The 18,437-nt window shown below is 48.2% G+C and overlaps 2 protein-coding genes across 6 annotated transcripts in view; one reads left to right on the forward strand and one right to left on the reverse strand.

Annotated features, from left to right (window-relative positions):
• Positions 1-12,542, forward strand: part of CLUAP1 (clusterin associated protein 1) — a 56,602-nt gene extending 44,060 nt beyond the window's left edge. Inside the window, exons 9-13 of one of the 2 annotated variants that reach the window (XM_082199194.1) lie at positions 238-310; positions 5,513-5,620; positions 7,289-7,344; positions 10,268-10,324; positions 11,266-12,542. In XM_082199194.1, the coding sequence (XP_082055320.1) occupies positions 238-310; positions 5,513-5,620; positions 7,289-7,344; positions 10,268-10,324; positions 11,266-11,418 (447 nt within the window). In that variant the 3' untranslated portion in view covers positions 11,419-12,542. The remainder of the gene's footprint in view (positions 1-237; positions 311-5,512; positions 5,621-7,288; positions 7,345-10,267; positions 10,325-11,265) is intronic. The other variant, XM_082199195.1, reaches the window with a different exon arrangement.
• Positions 12,179-18,437, reverse strand: part of NLRC3 (NLR family CARD domain containing 3) — a 38,614-nt gene continuing 32,355 nt past the window's right edge. For all 4 annotated transcript variants that reach the window (XM_082199072.1, XM_082199070.1, XM_082199069.1 and 1 more), the window contains one exon: positions 12,179-12,957. In XM_082199072.1, the coding sequence (XP_082055198.1) occupies positions 12,867-12,957 (91 nt within the window). In that variant the 3' untranslated portion in view covers positions 12,179-12,866. The remainder of the gene's footprint in view (positions 12,958-18,437) is intronic.

The following is an 18,437-nucleotide window of genomic DNA, read 5'->3' on the forward strand; positions in this document are numbered from 1 at the left end:
CGAATCAAACAGGAATGTGCCCAGATTCAAAGGTTTGCAGCACTTTTGAACAGCTAGAGTTGATCTAATTTAGAGAGAAACTTATAGTCACTTTTTTTTAAAGTCCCATTCTATGGAACTAAGCTGGCTGCAAAGCCTTTGATATTAACCTAAGCAGCAGCTTATGTCTTGTTACCCTCCTGAGCGGAAGCATGGTGCAGCTGCCTTTCTGATTTTGATGTTTTCCCTTCCCTGCAGGAAGCAGAGAACACTTTGCGTTTGATGCAGAACAAGCTGAAGGAGGAAGAGAAGCGCTTGCTGAAGAGTGGAAGTGAGCTCTGTTTGTTATCTTTTCCGGGTGTCTGCAGACCCAGGGTCCCATGCAGTTTGAGCCTTTCTGTTTTCATGTTACCATGGTCAATTGAGGTGGAAACTAAACACCAGGCAGGCAGAGAGGCATGTGGAGCTACAGCAGTTTTCTCTTTCTGCTTGATTGTCCTGTCACTCAATTTACTATTTTCAAGGCAGAATGGGAAGTCAAGGCTGTATATTGTCTGTTGCCCCCCACCCACCCCATTTCAGTGATGGGAGCTTTGGGTAGGTCATGGCTGCTTACTGTCTAAATATCTATCTCTGAGCCCCAAATCAGCTGCATTATGGGTAGCATGGTGGGTAAGCCCTATTATTGTTAGAAACAGAGGTGAGTCACTTTCACTTTAACAATGTAGTATCAAACCCATTAGCTGCAGGGGGGTTGGACTAGAGGACCCTCACGGTCCCTTCCAACTCTACAACTCTATGAAGCAGTTTTCCCTTGCTGTGTGCTAATAATAGGGGATTTGTTGTATTATTTATTGACCGCATTTATATGCCACTCCCCCCCCCACCCATTTGCTCAAGACACTTTAATGTGTAAAATCATGGCCACCAATCCGTTGGCTACAAAAAGGAAAGAGTGATAATAGAAGGGGTAAAGAGTAAATTCAGATACCAGTTCATCTGTAATAAGGTTGCATAATGATTTGGGTGGAATGCGCCTGGCACACATCATCTTGGCGGAACCAAACAGTAGTTGGTCCCATAGAAGGGGGCCTTACACTCTCACATTCTTTACTCTGATGTGGCCAGTGCATTGCCTGTTAGTGGAGTGGAAGAGCCAAATGGCAACTGGTCTGGTGGAAGGGGCAACTATGGGGAATGACTAGACACCAATGGAGTGAAAGAAATTGATGGATGGCCTATCCAACAAAAAACAGGTTTTGTTTTTTTTATTATCCACCTGACTATTAATTCAAAGCTGTAAATTGCAACTCACCTGGGCACCTGTACTAGCTAAGAAAACCTACAACCAGGCAAGGAGCAACAACATATTCCTCCTTTAGGGTATAAATGGCTAATATAAGTTACAGGCATGCAAGAGGCAAGCAGAAAACTTTCTATGAGCTAGTAACTTTTGCAGATGAATATGCAAAACTGGATTAATTCACCGATTTGCGGATTACATTGAACTAAAACCGGGTCTTATAGTATTGGGTCCTGTTTAAGCCATATGAAAATAAGTAACTCTATTTAATTAGCCAAAGATGCTGCTCTTCATCTGATAAGCAATTCCAGTCAATGTTTCCTCTCTTTTTACTCTAGGTCAAATCTCTCTAGTGGGAGGGAGTATTTAGGCCTGCTTTTAATACCAAGGGAACTATAATTAATAAGGTTGCCCACATGCTAACTTTTGACAGAAAATTTGGATCAGTGACAGATTGGAAGGAGCAATTTTATCCTGATGTTGTTATTTCAGTTTTGGCTTATTCTTAACTAAGACGTCAGCAGAGACCCTTAGGTGAATCATCCCAGTTATTTTAGTATTGCTTTGTATGCCTTGAACATTTATTGGGAGGCAGGGGGCATGTGAGGGAGAAACCCAGAAGGTTTTCTCTTGTGGATCAGTTAAGGGAATTTTTGCTTTTGACTGAGACTGGCTGAAGCTTTTCAAGTCGCTTTTGGTAGTTCCAGCTTGTTAATAGTTTTATCTCAACCTTCCTTGTCTTTGTCCTTTTGTATGTGGCAGCAGGCTTTAAGTAGCAGAGCACTGTTGGTTCTGCTGAGGACTAGTGTTTTGGCTTGCTGGGTCTTTGTAGATCAGGCATGAGGAAACTTTGGTGCTCCAGAAGTTGATGAACTACAACTCCCATATTCCCTGCTCATTGGCCATGCTTGTTGGGGCTGGTGGGAGTTGTAGTTAGCAGCATCTGGAGGCCCAAAGTTTCCCCATGCCTGTTGTGGATCCTGAATTTTTTTTCATCTTGCAGCTGTCTTGTAGAAGGAGACTTGAAAGGGCCTTCCCCCAGCTGATTTTTACCCTGGAACTTGATTCTGCATTGAGCAGGAGGTTGAACCAGATGATCTCCAAGGCCCCTTCCAACTCTACAATTAGATGGTTCTCTGAAAAGATGGCTATGAGCAAAGCTGAGCATAATCAGACTTGAACATGAAGCCGAAGGACTTTAAAAAATGAATTTAGAGGAGTCTGAAGGAGAATAAATACACTTGCTCAGATATGTAATTCTTAGAACGTTCAGAGCAGTTCATGGACATACTCTCAGTGAACACCATATGCTGATGGCGTACTGAGGCTTTGAGATTTGCCGAAGGCCATCTCAGTGAGTGAATAGGTAAGATGAGATTTGAACCAGGATCCTCATCCCAGAGGCTTGTCTGCTGAAGTACACAGGCCTGGACTTTCAATGACAGAGCTTTCCTTTGGAGCATAATTCCTTCTCAATCATAAAACTGCGTCTGTTTTACAAACTCAGTTGTTTGTTGTTACAGTATTGGCAAAATTCTGTTTGGGGAAGCAATGGATGAGCTCCTGGGGCTTAGCTGCTCAAATGGAGTATATCACATATTTGCTTTTGTTTACAAAGATTTGAAGCAACTGGGGCAAACAAGAGCAGCTTTGATCCGTGGGGAAATCTGAGTTCCCACAGTGAACATGAAGCACATATTGTTCTTGGCTTGAACAAAGCTTTATTGAGAAAGTGACACATCTATTGGTGGGTTCTGCCTGCAGCTAAGGTGGAAACAAAGTATGATCAGTGAAAGATTTATTAAACACATTTGGGGTTTGGTGTGGGTCGTTCTTTCCTTCTTCAGTTTTGGTTTTCATCTGAAATTAGTGGCATACAAACACACAATTTGTACTACCTTCTCATCTGATTCCATCTACATGTTAGGATATTTTAGGGAAGTCATTTGTATTTTTAGTTAATAGCTGCTTTATGGAACCACAGCATGGGTTCCTTTAAAGTGGTGGGGAGAGGCAATTTCAAATGGTACTTTGCTTCCTTTTTAAAGGGGATGGGTGGCAGCAGTGGTGTGAGGGAGTCCTCCATCTGCCATCCGCCATCCCTGCCCCCTTATAGGAGAAGGCAGCTGGTGAGTTGAGATTAAATCCTGCTGCCTAAGCTGCATGATACTGGTCCTTGCTGGGAATGGGGTGGTGCAGCCAATCATGGGCATAGCCAGGACTTTTGTTGGGGGGGCAGAACCTCAGCTATGTATTTTTATTTATTGGGGGGCAGCTGCCCCTTCCTGCCCCCCTCCATTGGCTACGACCATGCTCTACCCTCCCAGCCATCAGCTGATATCACCTGTGACCTCAGCTGATGAGGAGGTGGGGGTGGTTTGGGGGGAAATGGCCCGGTGGCCAATTGGATCCCTTTGTGGGCCAGGATTGGCCTGTGGGTTGGACGTCCCCCACTCCCTGCCTGGAGGAAAGAAGGTGGCGGTGGCAGCAGTATATCAGGCAGGCAACCATCACTCCACCGCCTCTGAGAGGAAGCCTTCCCCCTTAGAACTGCATCCTTTCTGTTCCCACTTTGCATTATTGTAGGAAGGACAGGTGACATGCCATGGCTGATGGTGTGCAGCACAGTTTCCTCCACCCCATTAACGTTCAGTTCTAAACTGATGAAATAGTCTGTCCTCTCTGCAGGGGACTTGGGTGAGGGTGCTGAGAATCTTCTGTTAGAAGTTCCTGAACTACAATCCCCAAGATTCTCTGGGGGAAGCCATAACCATTGAACCAGGACCAAAAACTAATAGAAGTTTGGAATGTAGAGAAGAACATTTTGTAATTAATCTGCAGCCCATTTTGTCCCTGTTGTTGTTGTTACAATAATTATTACTACGTCAGTTTGTTAATTTCACTTGGGTGAGAGATCCTTAATTTTCTACAAATCTTCTTGAATTGAGAACATCTTGATCTTTCTTTCCCCTAAGTGAGGCACCTCCCTGCTTCCTGGTGGTTTTGGATGGCACTGATTCTCTTTAGAAAAGATCACAGTAAAAAGAAAAGAGAGAGAAACTTCCAAAACCTTGTTTGTGATGAATGTGTAGGCAACAATCAAATTTCAAAGTGTTCTCCACCCCTACATTTGTAACTTCTGAAACGCTCTGATTAGCCACTATCTTCCCCATGCAAACCTATGGGTATTTGTGTCTCTGTGTGTTCTGATAGGCGTCCGATTTCTCTGGATCCTTTAGCTGTGTTTGAGAAGGGCATGGAAATCAATTGCGTCATTTATCTGCGGGAGATGAGATGGAAGGCAGCTTGGGGAGCTGTTTCTGGCATATTTCAAAGTCCGGCTAGCTCCATTGAACTGAGCTGCAGGTTCCAGTGTTAGGAACAGGGGTAAATAGTTATCTGTGAGCGGGCTCACACAGCTTGACAGCAAATGCACCCTATATTTATCACTGCTCATCTTGTGTTCTGTTGGGAATAGCTGGCCGGCATGATAAGAAGGAATGAGCAATGTTATCAAATTTCCAAGCTGATTCTCTTAAGTGTGATCATTGCAGAGACCACATGAAAAATCTAATGGCTGTGACCACGTAGCTACTCCTGACCTTCACACACTGTAGAATTAGATCTCTGAGAGTAAAAGATCTGAAATCAATAAATGGAGGGTCTCCTTTAGTGGACAGTCTTCTTTTGTTCCATTCATATCAATATGTGAGTTTTCTGGACAGAAGCAGTGCTGTCTTCTTGCTCTGCAATCCTGCACATTGTTCAGACTGCTTAAATGGCAGTAGGATTTAAACACCTACAGTGTGAGGGAGATGGCAACCAAGAGCCTATCCCCCTATCCTTTCCACCCCTATCAAACGATGCTAATAGTAGTCCCAGAAGGGAATACTTTTGACAGAAGCAGCAGCACTGAGGGGAAGCTTGGAGCACCTCTTCTCTGCCATCTCAATTAAAAGGTCATTCCTCACCTCGACTGGGTTTTTTTTGTTATTATTATTTAAAGTTGTGTACTCTTGACTGTGGATTCCCCTGTGCCATGCCTGAAACAAAGTTCTTTCCCGAGTCTTAACCGGAGATCTCTTTTGCACACAGAGCAATTACTCTGTTGCTGAGCTGTGGTCTGCCTGTCAGCCCACAATCATTCCTTCAAGCTGAAGCAAAGAACAGAAAGAGATGGAGCTGATGTCCTAATAACTGTCTTTGGTGGGCATTCTTGTTTTTATTTAGACAATGACGACTCGGACATAGAGATCCATGAGGATGAGGGATCTGACAGTGACATGGAAGACAGGCAGCTAATGAAGCAGCATACGGCCATGGAGATGCTGATGCAAGGTACCTGTACCTGTACACCTGGTGGACGCTCCATTGCAGATGAAAGGGACCCAAGGGGCTGAGTGGTTTGTCCTGCAGGGCGGTGGGAAACAGCAAGTGCCTAGAAACTTGATGGTGCCGCCTACAATTTTGAAATACTTTCTCAGCTCTGGGAAGGGCTGGCCAACAAAATGAGATTGGGAGTCTAAAATATATTCTTTCTCAAGCCGCTTTCTGGAGTTGCATTTCTGGCCGAGCTACACATTTATAGGAACAATTATGTGTTTACTGAATATGATACTGCCTCAGGCATTTAGAAGTTAGGAGCTATGAGGTGATTTTTTTTATGGCCGGCGGGTGAGCTGCATACTTTCTGTCTTGCAGTTCCTCTCCTGAAGAACTTATCTCCATATTGGTTCACTTTCAGAATTGGAAAAGCATCTCCCCATTGCAGGGAGCTAAGCTGTGGGTGGGCAGGAAAGATCCATGCATCCTGTTTGTTTTTTGAATCAAATCCTCCTCCCCCTGCCACATTTTCCACTTAATTGGGGCCTTTTTAATGTTTAAATACACAGAATTGTCCTGTCACTTCTAGTATGGCCCTTAGAGTAAGTGGAGCTCTGGACTCATTTAAAAAATGGTTTCACCCACAGGTGGGGAATATTTGTCCCTTCTGAAGTACGTAGCTGAACTGCTGCTGAACTACAACTCCCATCAGTTCCAGCAACCATGGCCAATAGCCATAGATGATTCAGGAATGTCTGGAGGGCCAAGGATTCCCCACCTCTGCTATAACTGAACCCTGTGCATGTGGCTCCATCCCCAGAACGGCTCCTCTAGTTCAACCAAGAGCAAGAGATGCAGTTGCTTTCCCACTCCTTCCCCAGATTCTCATATTATGACACCACAAGGATGGCAGCGCATTGTGGAGCCTCTCTGGAGCCTCACCAACAATGTTAAGCTGGAAGCGTTAATGCACCAAATGACTTCAGGAGCTCCTTGCATCTGTCTCCGAATGTCAGCTGTCTCCTGCTTTGGTCAAGTGCTCTCGGCCCCTCCTTGCAAAAGAGCTGTGACCTTTACTGGAACACAGAAAGCAGTCATTAGAGCAAAGCTGACATATTAGCTTAACCTAATGTGCCTTTATTTAAGTTTGTGTCATCCCGTCAAAGGCAGGGGTAAGTGAAAAGGTGTTCCCCATAGATGGCATGTGGATTGTCCTACAGCTTTTGGAAGGACAGGAGCTCCATCAAGAAAGGTCCCGTTCTGACAGGCAGCAAATGTTTGCCACTCTTGGCCTCTCAGGCAGAAAACAGATCACATATTTAGGACTCTCTAGCACTTCATTTGATTTATTATTATTTATTATTTCTCTAAATCCAACATAGCCTTTCAAAGCATCTTCTTTCTAACACAATCAGAAAGGTGTGACCTGAGGCATTGTTGCCTGCTAGGTCCATGTTCATTTTCTCTTCTCCCTCTCGTCATTTCTGGTCAAAGAGACTACAACAAACAAACAAACAAACCCTACAGCCACCCACCCCAAATCTGAGAACAGGGATACTGGCAGGATGAGTCTGAGCGTCAAGTGCCTCTTATACCACCTTTGGCTCCTTAGAAAGAAAGATACCCAGCATTGTTGTGTGTTCAGCCACATTCTCATTGATTCTGTCTCCTTCTCTGCTCCAGGGAGACCAAACAAACGGATTGTAGGAACAATGCAAGGTGGAGACACAGAGGACGATGTAAGTAGTCGCTAAAGACGCTATTGGCAAAAAGGTGCTTTTTCCATGGCATACCTTCTCATTCTGCAACAGGTAGCCTGCCTCTTCAGTTTCCCCTGCCTTATTTCACTTTCTGTTTCTGTCTCCCCCACTTTCCTCAAAAGCTCCTGCATCTTCCCCATCTCATCTCTTCTCTTCTCTGTAGGTCTCTTTCTCTCCTTCCTAGTGCAGCCACTTCTTTGCCTTTTCCTGCTGTTCTTGCGATTAAGTTAGGTAAGCAGAGCAGCAGACTGGCAAGCGATGCTTCTCAGAGGTCTGTCTGTCCCTCCGTCCCTCCCCCTCTCTCTGGGGACAGAGACTCCTTTTGTGATCACGCCATCACTATCATTTCTTTTGCCTTCAAAATTTATCATACGGCGCCTGGTAATTTTACTGTTACTAAAAGCATTAAGCACTTTACAAGAGATAAAGACAGATCTTGATTGACGGGGATGCTAACTGGTCTTTGCGGAACCTGTGCTGCTACTACCCTAGTGGGACAGATGAAAGTGACGAGGAGCATGCAGCCGCCGGCAGCTCTGTTTTTTCTGTCTGTCCTAAAGAAAATTGCTAAAGAAAATTACATCCAGGAAAAGACATGACCGCACCATGCTCAGTGCTTTTCTGCTCCCCCCCCCCCACTTGCCATGTCATTGGTACAACTTGCAGAGGACAAGGAAGGCCTAGCTGTCTTGCTGATACATTCCAGGTCATTCATACCTAAGCATTACTGTGGTGATATCAGGGCTCTCCATTAAGCCCCATCAGGATGGCAGGCACAAGAAACAGGGCCTTTTCAGTGGTGGCTCTATCCCTGCTGAATTGCTCATCCTCTTTGCACAGGATCTCCCTCTAGTTATTTTCAAATGTGCTTTAAACTGCTTTCAAAAGAATTTGGTTGTTTGTCTATATCATGTAAACTGCTGCTCCTTTTATAACTTAAAATTAATTGTTTTGGGCTAGAAATTTGTTTTTATTTTAGTTATGAACTGCCTTATGAGAGTCTTTGGCCTGGGGGTGGGGGCTAAAAATTAATTAATTTGTAGTTAGGCCTGAGGCCCATTGAAATAAATAAATATCTAACTGCAATTTAACTCTTATTTTATGTCCCACTGCTTTCAGTGGGATTTGGCCACCCTAAGATCTGCAAGATTTCACTCTGTGTATTTAAATATCAGGGTGTTTCTTCCCAGCAAAATGTTTTTGAGTACTTTCTGACTAAGAAAACCTTTTTCTCTAAAGCAATTTGCCACTAAAGCTTGGGCTTCTCTTAAGTCTATCATTTTTATTCATGTAGGAGCCAAACTCCTGGGCTCTTCCCCTTGGGACAGACTACCTCCCTGGCTAGAAACTGCTGCTTGTGTTTTGAATATGCATTGTTCAGGTCAGCCTGAAGTCATTGCACGGATGCAGGAAATACTAACGCATTTGCACTTCCTGTGTGAAAACCAGGCTTACTGAATTGGAGCTGCCACACGAAGGCCTCCTTTGAATGGCTCAGGGTGGCGGCTGCTCACAAAGAGGCTGTGTTTGTTTGGATAGCTGTTTTAGATTGTGGTGTTAGGTTTACAGTGTTGTTGCAACTTGGTTTGTTTTTTTTGTTGTTGTTGTTTTTAATTATGACTGCATCACGGTGGCAGAGAAGGCAGATATGAAATTGGTCTTGCATGTGCCAAGGCCAGCAGTGGACAGTGGATTTTTCTCAGAACTCCAGCAGTTCTCTCGTGGCACACTAATGTGCCCCTAACCCTGTTTGAACATTTCTGCCCTAGCCTCAGAATAAGCAGCTGCCCTTAAACAGTTTACGGCAGGATAACAGCCACACAGAGCTTGGGCTATAATTTGGAGCAGATTCCCTCAAAAAGTGGCGAACTCTCCTTCCTTGGAGGTTTTTAAGCAAAGATTGGATGGTCATCTGCCAGAGATTTTTTTAGCTGTGATTCTTGCATTGCTGGGGGCTCGACTAGATGACCCCTGGGGTCCCTTCCAATCCTACAGTGATTCTAAACAAGCCCCTTCTCCCAGCCTGTATTGCAGTCAAGCAGATTCCTGGCACCTCTACGGAAACTTGGGTCACATCCACACCACACATTTAAAGCACTCTCATACGACTTAAACAAACACGATGTTCTCCAAAAAAAAAAATTTGAAACTCACAACTGCCTCATTGGGGCAAGATCTACTGGAAAGAGATGCTGTGATCACTACACCTGAGCTGTTTGGGTTTCTTTGAATAAAGAGTTAGCTTCACTGACACTGGGTGTTTTATTGCTGACCTGCTCCTGACACCTAACTACAGTGGTACCTCGGGTTACATATGCTTCAGGTTACAGATTTCGCTAACCCAGAAATAGTACCTTGGGTTAAGAACTTTGCTTCAGGATGAGAACAGAAATCGTTCTCCAGCGGCACAGCAGCAGCGGGAGGCCCCATTAGCTAAAGTGGTGCTTCAGGTTAAGAACAGTTTCAGGTTAAGAACAGACCTCCGGAACAAATTAAGTTCTTAACCCGAGGTACCACTGTACTCTCAGCACAGACTACCATTCCCAGGATTCTTTGAGGAATGCCGTGGCTGTCAAAGTGGAATAAGTGCTTCAAATGTATGGTGTGGGTGTGGTCTCATTGGTGCCACTGAGAGGGGGCTGTACCCTGTCCACCTGCCCTGCTTGAATTCTCCGCAGGCAGGCAGGCAGGTAGGCAGGCAGCTGCCCTAGCCCACCCAGTTGTGCCGCTCACCTGTCTTCACCTCCCTCCTTTGGAGACTCTGCCCCCTCTCCCCAGTGCCTCTTTCACTCCCATTCATTTTTGCAGTATTGGCTGGTTTCATTTCTCTCTCTCTCCTAATTTTTCCCCTTTCTGCTTCCATCTCGCGTTGCCTCTGTGCGCTGCTGCTCTCTCTTCCAAGGTCGGGGCAGCCAGAGCCCAAGCCAGTAAGCGCAAAGTCTCCAGAGCCAAGGCTAAGGTGGGTGTGACTCCTGTCTGCAGTGCTTTCGCCTCCACTTGCCAGGGCCCACACACACACAGCTCTGGTGGTGCACAGCCTTCCTTCCCTGCAGCTTCTTTAGCAATTTTCAGCCATCGGTAGCACTCAGTGAAAAGAGTGAATAACAATGAGATGCATAGTGGCATATGGAGTTTACACAAACAGTCAGGAGAGGCCTCAAAAATGTTTTGGCCTGTGTTCTCAGATATCAAGGGAGAGGCAAGGGCAGTATTTTAAAATACAGATCTTGGTTGGAAGCCATGCCAGAGCTATTTGTTTTGGGGAAAGCAAAACACTCTGCGCATGCTCAGCTATATACTTTATTGTACAATATTCCTATCTGTTACTTTAAAGGAGGGGCATGGTCAAAATGGAAAGGCAACTCATGCAAGCTGCTGCCACGTGATTTTCTTCAAATCTCTTTTCCCGCCACAGCTCCCCTCATGGAACATAGAAGAGGCTTGTGTGGTGGAACGCAATAATTGATGTCCTTCCTCACACAGCACCTCATGACAATTGCTCCAATAAGATGCTGTGAGGGCCATCCATGGCTATTAGCCCTGGTAGCTGGATGTTCCACCTGCCGTGTCAGAGGCAGCATGTCTCTGAATACTGGTTACTGTTGCCCCCAATTTCTGCTTGATGACTTCCCACTGGAGCATCTGACTGGCTACTGCGAGAGCAGGAGGACAGACTAGATGGGCCTTTGGCCTGACCCAGCAAGGCTCTTCTTGTGATCTTAACCATATCAATTTTAGCTGATTAATTGACAAATATTTTAAATTGAGTAACAGCCTTGTTATTAATAATGATAAGCTCTTTTAGTGGTTTGAGTCTAATAGTTTCTCACATTGAGCCTTCAAGACAGGGCAGATTTTTTTTTTAAAAAAAACCAAATAATAAATAAAATATTTTTACAGGAGGACACTGAAGATAGTGAAATTGATTTGGATGATGACGACGATGATGATGACGACGACCTGGAAGACGACAGCATGGATCTCTCTCCCAACAAGGCAAGTCGGAGGGTGAGGAAGCCCGAGCCCCTGGAGGAGAGTGATAATGACTTTTGAGCAGCCGGGTCATCTCCAGAGACAAACCTTGAGGAGCACAGAGAAGCTAAAATGTTGACCCACATGACTCTGACAGGATGTACTCTATAGAGTAAGGCAACCTTGATACCAGTGAAAAGAGTACCAAAGTAGTAATATATCTTGGAACTCAAAGTAGCTTAGCTCTTTTGCTGTTGTCAGTTCATGAGCAAGGAAAGAACACTTACATTCGGGGAGCTGTCATGTCACGCTCCATGGTGCCAAAGTTTTAAGAGACCCAGCGACACACACACACACACAATCCAGCAACACAAAGCAGTTTAGACTCCTGCAAGATTCCTGGTATCTTTTTGATACAAACATGAATCTGGAATTGTTTCAAAGGACAATTTAGGATAAATTAACAGCTGGGCTTCAGATTGAATTCTGAACTATCATCCCAAGTGCCTCACTACCCTTGGCAGAAGAAAATGAATTCTGTCTTTTGCCGAGAACAAAGGAATATTGGAGCCCCAGCAAATGTTTCCATCACTTTTACCAAAACTGACACGGCAGGAAAGGAGCCCACAATTAGTTTGGGGCTCTGCTTCGTCTCTAATTTACCCCTTTGCTATATGAGCACATATAAAGCACTGTCATATTGGGATAAAAGAAGCTCTAAGAACGATAATATCTCCAACCTCATTATTTAATACCAAGTCCTTGCCCACACATGTCCATGCTAATGTAAAACCAGGTATCAGTTTGGTTTTCCTAAGCAACTTTTCATTTTTTTTAAAAAAACAAAACCTCATTTAGTAGAAATACAAGTTTTATTCTGTTTTTCTCCCCTTATTCTGGGCCAATAGGTTTCTAGGCACTGAACAGGCTTGACTGAATACTTTCCTCTTGTCACAAGCCACACAGTGCTACCAGTCTCAAAATGCCTCTGTGTATAATTTTATTTTCAGAGGATAAATGAAAAATATTTTATAGATTCAATCCCCTAACAGTGGCAGGTATCACCTGTTGTGCTAGTTCTGTGTTGAGGATTCCTCAGTTCCTTATGCCTTGCAAGTTGTATGTATTTTCCAGACTCGCTCTGAACCTCTTTGACTTTTACATTCATCCCCTTGTTTCACAAAATAAACGACTTTACAATCTGGTTTCTTCTTGTGGTGTCAGCTACTTTCAGTTTATCAGGAAGGCACAAACCACTGCTGCAGATGCCCCACAAAATGTCTGAAGCACCAAACCACCTTCACCAGCAGGAACAAATGTCCAGAATGAAAATGACAAGGTTTGTCATCCTCTTCCGCAACTGCCTTCAGCTCAGGCCACGTCCCCACTTAGTACCATCCATTGCAGCATCCTGGCGATCTGCCTTTGCTCCACATTCTTGTCAGTGAGCCATTTGTGAGGAAGGGACATGTCTCCAGGGCGCAGGATGCCTGGAATCCCAGAGCACCTCCTCCAGGGAAGTTTCTCTTTCACATCTCCACAATGCAGCTGGGGGCATTTGTACGGATGGCATCAGCAATCACCTTGGCTCCTGATTCACCTATTTTGTTTCCCTGTAAGCTGTAGAGGGAAGACAAAGGGTTGATGCTTAATGCAGCATCACTGTTTGGGCACTGCTCACAGTCTGAGCAGTAATTGCAATTTTCTCACATGTCAGAATCACAAAAAAAGAAGCTCTGAGCAGGGGGAGGGGCTGAATGGCTTTCCCTGTTGCACATGACTTTGTTAGGTTTCTTGAACCAGTTGGAGCTTTTGCTCAATGGGCAACTTAATCAAGTGGTGGCTGTTGTGCTGGTGCCCTAAAGGTCTGGACAGTGGAAGCTATGGAGGGTGGGCACTCCTGATTTGTGACAGATTTGGACCGGAGTGCTTTCCAACCAATTAATATCTAAAAGCTTGGATACAGGGAAGCAGTGGGGCTAGGGAAGACAGCTAATGCATTTTGGTTGCCAAGCCATGGTCAATATTTAGCCAGTCTCAACCCCACAGGAAAAGTTTTTAGGTTGGGATTGTCCTCCAGGCCCACAAAACAGCAGGTAACTCTTAACTCCTTTGCTGAATAGTCAGGAGCTAATCACTATTACAACAAAGAAGTAAAATGAACTGCTTGGGTCCATCATACAGCTGTCAGCCTAGGATGCCTATCCCTCCTCCTGAAATCTGCCCTGGCTCCGACATCCAGCTTTATAAGTCCTTTGTGTTTTTCTTTCAGTAGGAAAAGAGGGAAGGGGCAGGTTGGCTCCTGCGGGAGAAGGGCCAAGGAGTGGTAGCTATAAAAGAAAAGTAACTAGGGCAGAGGGACACGGGTGGCGCTCTGGTCTAAACCCCAGAGCCTAGGGCTTGCTGATCGGAAGGTCGACGGTTCAAATCCCCATGACGGGGTGAGCTCCCATTGCTCGGTCCCTGCTCCTGCCCACCTAGCAGTTCGAAAGCATGTCAAAGTGCAAGTAGATAAATAGGTACTGCTCTGGCGGGATGGTAAACGGCATTTCCGTGCGCTGCTCTGATTCGCCAGAAGCGGCTTAGTCATGCTGGCCACATGACCCAGAAGCTCTCTGCAGACAAATGCCGGCTCCCTTGGCCTATAGAGTGAGATGAGCACCCAACCCCAGAGTCGTTTGCGACTGGACCTAACAGTCAGGGGTACCTTTACCTAACTAGGGCAGGGCACCCTCTCCTCACTGTGCTTCCTGCACATCTCCACTCTGGCTCCTGAGATTAAACCAGATACTGATCCATATGTGTCAGGGCTGCCACCCAGTCCCAGCTCACATAGGACCAAGTCCGCCAGCGTTCACTTTATAAGAGTCTTTATTAAGTTACAGGTTTCATTTCCGAACTGCAGCGTGCAGCTCTACACCTTCTGCCCTAGGTCGGCGAAGACCCGTCTGAGTCCCCGCCTCTTGCACACCAGCTTAATACCCTAGCCTTGCTCCACCTCCTTCGCCTCTCCCTACGTCTCTGGGTCCTTCTGCCCCCCTGGGCCTCCTCCCTTCTACTCTCCTCTGACGCTGACCCCCCTGATCCTTCTGCCTCCTTGCGGCGGGCTTTAGGACCTGGCTCACTCTCCGGGCTGCTTACTGCTCCAGCTTCCGCTGCATTTGAACTTGGCGCGCGCGCCCAACTCTCTACTTTCCTCTTAACCGTTGCCTCGCTCTCTGAGGAGGGCGTGACCACCCCTGACTCGTGCCCTCCCTCCTGCTGACAGCCTCCGGAACCCGATGCCTGGCTACCTTCCTCCCTGCTGCTCTCAGTCTTGAGCGTGGGTCCCGACTTCCAGCTGCTGCCGCTCTCAGTTATGAGCGTGGGTCCCGACTTCCAGCTGCTGCTCTCTGAATCTCCTCTGTTCCCTTCCTCCTGGGGTGTCCCCCCGGATCCCCCCCTTGCTCTGCTCACTGGGGCTCCCTTTTGGGAGTCCTCTGACTCACTGCTTAGGCTTGGAGATCTCGGGTCGTAATCATCACTCATTTTCCCTTCGGATTCCTCCCCCTCGCTCTCTGCTTCCTCCCTTCTCTGCGTCTCTGCTCCTGAACCCCTGACATCCATCCCCCCCTCGAAGCCCCCCTTTCCCCCCTCCCCGCTTTCAGGTGTGGGTGCTGGGTGCTCCATCATCACGGGAGGGAATGCCGGATACAGTTCGCTCCCCGTGGTTGGCCGCCACCTGAAGACCTCCGAGTCTTCCTCCTCGCGGTCGCCGACGTTGACCTGTTCCGCTTCCATCTCTGTACCGCCGTGCTCGAACCCAAGGTCCTCCCCGAACACGTCCATGTCAGTCTCTGCGTCGGTCGCTCGACCTGGCATCTCCAGCCACTTCCGGCGCCATTGCTCCTCCGGTCGATCGTCCCACCAATACGAGGTGTCTGACGCCGAACCCGCCGGCGATCCTTCTGGGGAACGGGTGCTCAGTGCGGGTTCCCCGTCCGAGTCGAATCCATGGAACGTGCTGGAAGAAAGTGTGGGCGTGAACAGCCAGTCGTCGAAGAAGCTCGCTGGCATGGGTCTGTGTGGGAAAAGGGCATGAAACTCGTCCTTGAGCAGGGGTTCCTCCAAAGCGTAGTCTGGCACCCAGCTATTGGCGCTGGCCCGGGTGCCCTCTCTGGCTAGGAGGTATTCGACTCCCTCTTCCCCCCATCTGGAGTCCAAAATCTCCGTGACCTCGTTGATGGGGTCTTGCTGCGTCACCCCTCGCGTCTCCGTCCGCTCCCGGAACGGACTCGGTGCCGTCCCTGGCTCCTGGAATCTGTGAGGTGCCTTGTAGGGAGTGAGCACCGACCTGTGGAACACCGGATGCATTCTGGAACCCTCCGGCAGCGCCAGTCGGAAGGCTACCGGGTTGATCTGTGCTTCGACTTGGTACGGACCAATTTGCTTGTGCCCCAACTTCTTCTTGGCTAGTGACCTGGTCGGCACTGCGTGGGCTGCCAACCAGACCCAGTCTCCCACTTGGATCTCTTCGCCAACCCGCCTGTGCTTGTCAGCTTGCACCTTGTAGGCGTGCTTAGCTAGCTCCAGCTGCCGTCTGAGTTGATCGTGTACCGCCTGCAACTCTGACGCGAACGCGTCCGCCGTCTGTGGTTCTCCGTCCCCCACTCTCTCCCGTCCCGGGAAGGTTCTGGGATTCCTCCCATTGTTGGCGAAGAACGGCGTCACCCCTGTGGACACGTGCTTCGTGTTGTTGTAAGCGAACTCGGCGAGCGGCAGGTAATCCACCCAGGTCGCAGGTTGTTGATTGGCATAGCATCTCAGGTACTGCTGCATGATGGCATTGACCCTCTCTGCTTGCCCGTTGGTCTGCGGGTGTCTTGCTGATGCCAGATCGACCTTGACATTTAGAAAACTCATCAGCTTCTGCCAGAAATTCGAGACGAACTGGCGCCCGCGGTCGGACAGGATAGACCGCGGCAGACCATGCACTTTGAACACGTGATCTATGAACAGTTTGGCGGTTTGTTCCGCCGTGGCCACCTTCGCACACGGAATGAAATGTGCCATCTTGGTGAACAAGTCCACCACCACTAGTACAGCTGTCTTGCCTCTCGAGCTGGGTAGATCCGTAACAAAGTCCAGGGCCACTCTCTCCCACGGTTCAAACGGCGTTTGCAGCGGTTCCAGCAGTCCCGCCGGTGGTTTGTGCACCGGTTTGGCCCTCTGGCAGGTGTCGCACCTCGCAACGTAGTCCGCGACTTCCCCTCTCAGTCTGGGCCACCAAAAGTCCCTTGCGACTAATTCCACCGTTTTTTCCGTGCCAAAGTGCCCGGCCGTGGGTGCGTCGTGCAGCTGCTGCAGTACCCTGGCGCGAAGTTCGTCTCCCGGCACGTAGATGGCCCCTTTACGTAAGAGCAAGCCGTCTCGTATCTGGAACTCGTCGCCCTTCGCCGTGCCCTTGTGCACCTCTGCCATCTTCGCCTGCGCGAAGGAGTCGTCCTGCAACGCCCGCCGCACCGCATCCAGGTCTACTGTGGCTGAAGCGCATGCCCACGCTGTTGGCGCGAAGATGTGCATGGCTGCCGCTGGTGTCGCCTCTTCGAGGTATTGCGGTTTGCGGGACAGTGCATCCGCCATGACGTTGGTGTCGCCTGGGACGTACTCTATTCGGAAATTGAAGTCAGCAAAGAACTCCGCCCAACGTATCTGCCTCTGGTTCAGGAACTGAGCCGTGCGCCAGTGCTCCAGATTCTTGTGATCCGTGCAGACCTGCACCGTGTGCTTGGCGCCGATCAGGAAGTGCCTCCACGCCTTGAAAGCTGCATGAATGGCCAGCAACTCCCTGTCCCAGATGGTGTAGTTCTGCTCCGACTTGCTGAGCTTTCTGGAGTAGAACGCTCCCGGCCTCCAGACCCCCTGTGGGTCCCTTTGCAGCAGGACAGCTCCCACTGCTCTATCGGACGCGTCTGTCTCTACCCGCATCGGCCTGCTGGGGTCGATATGCAGCAGTTGCTCTTCCGACGCGAAGAGACGCTTGAGTGCCTGAAAGGACTGCTCCGCCTGCTCCGTCCAGATGAATTTCTTTTTCTTGGAGCTTAGCGTGTCCGTAATGGCCGCCGTCTGCATCGCGAACCCCTTGATAAACTTGCGATAGAAGTTGGCGAAGCCGACAAACCGCTGGACCTCCTTCCGGTTGCGCGGGCTCTTCCAATCCAACACCGCACGAACCTTGGCGCTGTCCATGGCTAGCCCCTTGTCCGACAACTTGTAACCCAAGAAATCCACCTCCGTCGTGTCGAACTGGCACTTCTCCAGTTTGGCGTACAGTCTATGCTGCTGCAGCCTCTCCAGCACCTCCCGAACATCTTGGTCATGGGCTTGCTGCGATTCGGAGAATATCAGGATGTCATCCCGAAAGCAGACGCACTTCTTGTAAAGGAGTCCCGCCAACACATGATGCATGAAAGCTTGGAAACAGTGAGAACCGTTTTGCAATCCAAACGGCATCACTCTGTATTCGTAGGTGCCCAGAGGCGTGAACATGGCTGTCTTCCACTCATCGCCCTCCCTCATGCGGATGAGATTGTACGCACCTCGCAGGTCCAACTTGGTGAACACGCGTCCCTTGCGCACCGTCGCTAGTAGGTCGTCAATCCTGGGCATGGGGAAATCAGAAGGCTTGGTCATCTTGTTTAAGAGGCGAAAATCCACCACCAGTCTTTTTTGGGGCGTGTCTTTCTTCTTCACGAAGAAAACAGGACTGCCCCCTACTGCCCTGGACTCCCGGATGAAACCGCGCTGCAAATTGTGATCTATGAACTGTTTGAGTTCCTGTAATTCGTCCTCAGACATGGAATACAGCTTCCCTTTCGGCAGCGTCGCCCCTGGTAGGAGGTCAATCTTGCAGTCATATTGCCTGTGCGGTGGTAGCTTGTCAGCCTCTTTCTCGCAGAAGACCTCCATAAAGTCTGCGTATTTGTGGGGGACTGCTTGCAACGTTCCCAACTGCAGTTGTGATTCCTCCTCCTCTCCCTCCTGTCTGGGCAGGATGCAGTGTTCTGCGCAATAAGAGGAGCCGAAGATCAGCTGTCTCTGGTACCAAGCCAGTGTCGGAC

The sequence above is a fragment of the Podarcis vaucheri genome (genome assembly GCF_965113315.1).
Source record: "Podarcis vaucheri genome assembly, chromosome: 14".
In the NCBI taxonomy this organism is placed as follows: domain Eukaryota; kingdom Metazoa; phylum Chordata; class Lepidosauria; order Squamata; family Lacertidae; genus Podarcis; species Podarcis vaucheri.